General features: G+C 38.2%; 1 protein-coding gene across 2 annotated transcripts in view; it reads left to right on the top strand.

Annotated features, from left to right (window-relative positions):
• Positions 1 to 4,288: 4,288 nt before the first annotated feature.
• cpm (carboxypeptidase M) overlaps positions 4,289 to 6,000 on the top strand; it is a 41,582-nt gene continuing 39,870 nt past the window's right edge. The window contains exons 1-2 of one of the 2 annotated variants that reach the window (XM_056247516.1): positions 4,289 to 4,480; positions 5,717 to 5,918. In XM_056247516.1, the coding sequence (XP_056103491.1) occupies positions 5,750 to 5,918 (169 nt within the window). In that variant the 5' untranslated portion in view covers positions 4,289 to 4,480; positions 5,717 to 5,749. The remainder of the gene's footprint in view (positions 4,481 to 5,716; positions 5,919 to 6,000) is intronic. The other variant, XM_056247515.1, reaches the window with a different exon arrangement.

Below are 6,000 nucleotides of genomic sequence, written 5' to 3'. Positions count from 1 at the left end.
TCAAACTTAAGCTGTAGGTAAGGGTGGTGTGGGACCGAAAAATGACACTTAGTATAAATGTTTAATCTTTATCGTATGAGACTAATGACTCCTAGTTTAGTTATGTCATTGAATAAATGTCAGAAAATACATTAAATTCAGGCCCTGGTGACATTTTGGTCATTCATTTAAAACTTGTCACCTTTCAGAAGCTCAACATGTAGAGTATGGCGCTAACGCTTCATGGGTTCAGTTCCTAAACACACTTACAGATAAATGGGACTTTAATATACTTTAATAATAAGAGTGATTGATGTTTGTTATCTCATGATAAAGACAGCCTAGAAGTTCATTGTTTTCAGTTCCCATGACTTCTTTGTCTCAGCCAAACATAGATGTGGAAAATGTTTATTTTCAGTTGTTCATTCTCCAGCTGTGCATCTCATTTAGTATGAAAACCATCTACAGCCACCTCTTAAAAAGCCAAACTTCACAGAAGAACCAAAACATAGGAGTTGCCTGGTGTTGAAATTAAACTCTGTCTGTGTAATAGGTAATAGGTATGTTGACTGCGTGTCAACCTTTTTCCTGGAACAAACAGATGACTAGAGGAACCTTCAGGTCACTGGAAACTATTTGTTGTCGTGTTTAAAGTGACATAATTTATGGGCGTTCTGTCAGCGTTGACTCGAGGATCTGTTGATTTATGCTGTCAAATTTGTTGATGCGACTCATTGTTTATAAAAACTGACCTAAAAATGAGTCGACCACAGGCCAAATAAAGAGAAAGACCCAACTGAAAGAAACCGCTTTAGTCACCCTAAGGTGGTTTGTTGGTCTAAAGTGGTTTAAACTGGTCTAACTGGTTTCTCAACTAGACCACCACGCTAGTTTTGAAACTAAAATGTGACATTTTGAAGAATTTTCTTCAATGACTTTTACATCAATAGCCCCAAACTATCATTTTTGTAAGTAACAGAATTGTGTTTTATTGTACAGTATACACGCATAGAAACCTCAGATGTGGATGTGTAGAGACACATACAGTACCAGTGAACACCTTCAGATAGATTTCCACATGCATGAACACACTCTGTTTCATACACGAAGCACAAAATAAAACTAGATTGCAGCTGTCAGGAGGACTAATGATGTGCAAGAGATACTACCGGTATATCGAGTTGATTAGTCCACTGAAGGAGAGTTGAATTGAACCCTTGTGCGGTTTCTTACAAAAACAAAACAACTTGACAAACAGCATTACAGGAAACAAAGCTAAACAAGAGACAATAACATGAGGGCTGTATACACTAAGGACTAATGACATAAGACACCCGAAAGCAATGAACCAATGAGAACATGACTCATGAAACAAGGGAACCAATCAGAACCTGACCATAAAGGCTTGTTCAACTTCAGTGCTGCACAGACCGCTTGGCAGCTGACTTGAAGCAGTGCATGCCGGTTAGAAATCGTGTCCGACTTGAAACAGCGGCGACGCCACATGACTGTGATGAATGCCATCAAAGTAACGCGAGAGCAGCCGGCTGATTCAGACTATCCGCCTGTTTCTCCAGCAACCAATGGGTGCTGACCTACTTCCGCTTTCCGGTATTGTGTTTCCTGTTCAGCGGCAAACCTCTACTTGCTAAGTTGCTAGCGTACCATGATATTGACAGAGAAGGCAACATTACATTGATTAGGATAAGTTAAATGTTGTTAACATGAGCTCAGGTTCAACTTGTACCGTTGTTGGTTGCTTCATGTCATCTAGCCACTCCGTCAGAAGGGATGGATGAGGGACTGTTACAGTACTGTCGTCATGACTTGTTAAAACATCCATGGTGTGTATCCACCTCCGTTTTTGTCCATTTGTGCTTCATCCATGGAGAAACACCGGCTTTTACAGCAAACAAGATAGCAAGCTACAAGCTATCAAACATACACAAGCTTCGAACCGGAAAAGGCCGACCGACTTGAACTCAACCCGCTATGAATCATGGGTAAATTCGCTAACCAGGAAAATGGTGGATAGGGAAGCACAAGATGTTATCAGATGAAGGCAAGAAAGTCACATGACCGACAGGAACATGACGAAAACTACAAAAATAAAAGACAAGAAAACATGGACATGAATCAAAACCACATCCAACTGCGACAAACATATTTCCTATTTATGTTTTCAGATGTTAAAACCCAACTTTCAAGGAGCAAACCATATCTTGAAACTAGCTTCTGATTTATGCTCCCAACACCCATGCAAAGGCCTTTGTATTGCCCTAACAACCACCAAGAGCACCCTAGCAACAACCTGGTATCATGACAACATCTATAGTTATAAGAGTTCCCGGATCAGCATCTTTGTTGATCCTGAAACAACATTCCAATCAACGAGTCAGATTTGAGAGACAAGTTGTGTCAGTTTATATCAAGTTTTGGCTTACAACCAGGCTTAGGTGCTTCTACATCAGTCTTATTCACCTGTCATGTCCCTGTGATTTGATGGATAACTTACGGGTAGGGTTAGGTTTAGGGGTAAGGATATTGTTAGGACCAAATTTTCAGACAGAAATGTTGTTCCATGGTCAACAAAATATGTTTACCCAGGAACATGTCTTACAAAATCATGGTGACCATATTCGGTACAGCTCACACTGGGTTCACTTTCAAACCAAGCAGCTTTCTGTTGGTCAACGCGCCAAATTTCACGTGACCAACTTGAAGCCGTTGAAAAAATCTGCGTGGGGAAATCTTTAGCCCTCACGCAAACTTCCAAATCACATGGATTCCAATTGAAATGGCCCTGAGGTGCAGTCACGTTTACTGTCGTTCGTCGAATTTCCGTCGGCAAAATCCAGTCATTTCAAAAGGAATCCACGCGAAACTTTCCCTTAGAAATTTGAAAATTAGGACATTTGTGGTTATCCAAATTTGGCGCTTTGAGCAACAGCAAGATGATTGGTTTGAAAGTGACTTATGTTTGAGCTGTGCTTCAAACATCACTACACAACTAAGAATAGACAAGGAACTTGTTTTGCCTGCAAGGGTAATTTCGTTAATGTGATCTTACCTGAACAATGGTGTGACAGCACCTTAATGGTAAGCTATTACCCATTTCTGGAGTGTTTTTAGAGGACAGTAACCCTAGCTTAGACATGACTCATGTATGAAAACATCACTTATGTGTATGTTTACATGTGTAATCAAGTTGTGTGTATAGAAAATGCAGGCCACCTTCTGTTATTGGAAGGAAAAAAAAACAGCAAATACTTGGTTTTCTTTAAAACGGATAGGTCTAGTTTAAGTTTGTAGAGAAGTGACCTTTTTCTTCCAGAGAGCTCACACTTGTTATCCTAGAAACCTGAAGTGGGACAAGCTAAAGTACCTTTTTAGATTAATATAAAGAATAATTTAGGAAACGCAAATGTGTCTCAGTTTATTTGCAACTACTTTGTGATGGATTAATGTGATCTTTTGGACAATTAGTACACATGTATTTCCTGCTATCTACTCACTAATATGCCACATTTTACAGTAGGTGAGGGTAAACTCAGCAGTAAAGAATGTGCATGTGCTTGCAGCCGGTAAGCTATTTAAAACGCCCTGAGGGACTCTGCTACACCTTGAATTTGACAGCAAAATTCAACAGATCCTCTTAGTGCAATGAATAAGTTCCACTTACATGAGAGGGAATGATATGGTTGCAATCCATTTCATTTTATTTCTTCTTTGTGTTGCTCTCTTATATTTGCATGATATGTAAACCTGTTGGTCATAACAATGGTCGAATGACTGGTTGTTGTTTTTTTCCTCTTTGGGACTGTTTGTTAACCCTTTGATGTATGATGTCCATATCTTTAAAGAACTATGGGCACCTTTAACCATTTCCCATAATGTATAAGTCCGACATCTCTTAATTCAATTAGTTAAAAATATATTTGAAACTACTTTGAAAAAGTAAAACTTAATAGTATTGTTTAAGCTAATCGTGGACAATTTTAAAATATATCATGATTCATGACAGCCATTACGTAAAATATGCAAATTGAGGTATGTCAAGGATCTTGATTGGTCGAAATGTTACGCATCCTTATGAAATATGCAAAGTGATCTTCAGTTAATAGGGTACCTGTCGCTGTACCGACTGCTGAACTGAACGTGTCCAATGTACAATTTAAATAGACACAGTAGGTCACTGAACACCATTAAGTTAGTTTAATTTTCAAGTGTCACTGATTCAGTGTGTGTTTGCACGCGCGTCCTCGTGTGTGTAGAGGCGCTCCGCCTCCACGCACTAACACCACCAAACACGCGAGTCTGGCTTGAGTCAGTTGGAACTCACAGCGGTATGAAACGAGACACCTTCATTTCATCAATGACACAAACAGGAGGGGTACATATGAACTTCATTAACATGATGTGAGATGTTAAAATGACAGCGGAGTAACTACACACACAGGAGAAGGTCTTAAACTGCCGGAGAACAACCAACACACAAGAGGTAAAGCTGCTCATTAATATTAACTACAACGTGTACACTTTTTTTAGTGAATACCTTTACGAAGTAATGCAGTTTGTTTCTCTTTAAAAAAAACATTTTCTTTTGGTGCGGTAGGCTACTTTTTAATTTGTTAAGTACGGTTTTAGTTATTTGTTGATAGTTCATTCATGCTACACACACTGTACAGTATATGGTTAAAACAGGAAATTTCTATCACACAACAGATACCATCAATGTATCATGGTTCCACCACAGTATTTAAATTCTAGGAGACGTATGGCTACCTAAACAGGTAGGCTATGGGCTCAATGGGTGCTTGTTTTACCCGCAGCAATATTTTGTATTTTAGTTTATTCACGCATACAGTTTCCTACTGGAAAAGGCAAACATCAATATATTTAAATACTTAAAAACAAACACACTGTGACTTAACAGAGTTTAAAGCATGATATTATTACATTACTGCTCTATCCATCTATCCATCTATCTATCTATCTATCTATCTATCTATCTATCTATCTATCTATCTATCTATCTATCTATCTATCTATCTATCTATCTGTCTGTCTGTCTCAGTATATCTATCTATCTGTCGATCTGTCTGTCAATTGATGTCTGTCTGTCTGTTAATTTATATTTATATCTATCTATCTGACTGTCAATAGATATGTCTGTCTGTCTGTCAATTATATATCTATCTATCTGACTGTCATCTATCTATCTATCTATCTATCTATCTATCTATCTATCTGTCTGTCTGTCTGTCTGTCTGTCTGTCTGTCTGTCTGTCTGTCTGTCTGTCTGTCTGTCTGTCTGTCTGTCTGTCTGTCTGTCTATCTATCTATCTATCTATCTATCTATCTATCTATCTATCTATCTATCTATCTATCTATCTATCTATCTATCTATCTATCTATCTATCTATCTATCTATCTATCTATCTATCTATCTATCTATCTATCTATCTATCTATCTATCTATCTATCTATCTATGCCTCATGCAATGAATAAATGCCTTTACAAAAAGTACTGTGGTGGTACTATGGTATGATATTAATGCTATAGAACTGAATTTACTGCATTTACATGGTCGATAGATTATATTGAATGAATGTTATATTTATTGAATGTCTTTCTAAACCTAAAGACTTTTAAAAATATGTGGTATCCATGTTTGACAGACAATGGGATAATAAGGGCACATCATTGTTGTCTCTATTTTTTTCTTTCTGGAAGAGGTTCTCGCACTTTTCTATCGTGCTGGCTCAAATGATGTTCGTCTTCACGCTCTGCCTATCCTTATGGTCCTGGATGTCATCCATTCACGGTCTGGATTTCCGCTATCATAACAGCGTGGAAATGGAGCAGTACTTGAAAGACGTCAACAGGACGTATCCTGAGATCACACATCTACACAGCATCGGGCAGTCTGTCGAAGGTAAAACAGCTGTGGTGCAGCGTTAAACACAATCATGACAATATGTTTCTATGTTTGTCTTCTGTGAGTTCAATTCCTCTCT

Source organism: Rhinichthys klamathensis, unplaced genomic scaffold (assembly GCF_029890125.1).
Source record: "Rhinichthys klamathensis goyatoka isolate OS25496 unplaced genomic scaffold, OSU_Roscu_1.1 h1tg000048l_1, whole genome shotgun sequence".
In the NCBI taxonomy this organism is placed as follows: Eukaryota; Metazoa; Chordata; class Actinopteri; order Cypriniformes; family Leuciscidae; genus Rhinichthys; species Rhinichthys klamathensis.
Note: the sequence above shows the minus strand (reverse complement) of the source record. Positions and strands in the feature narration are given on the sequence as shown.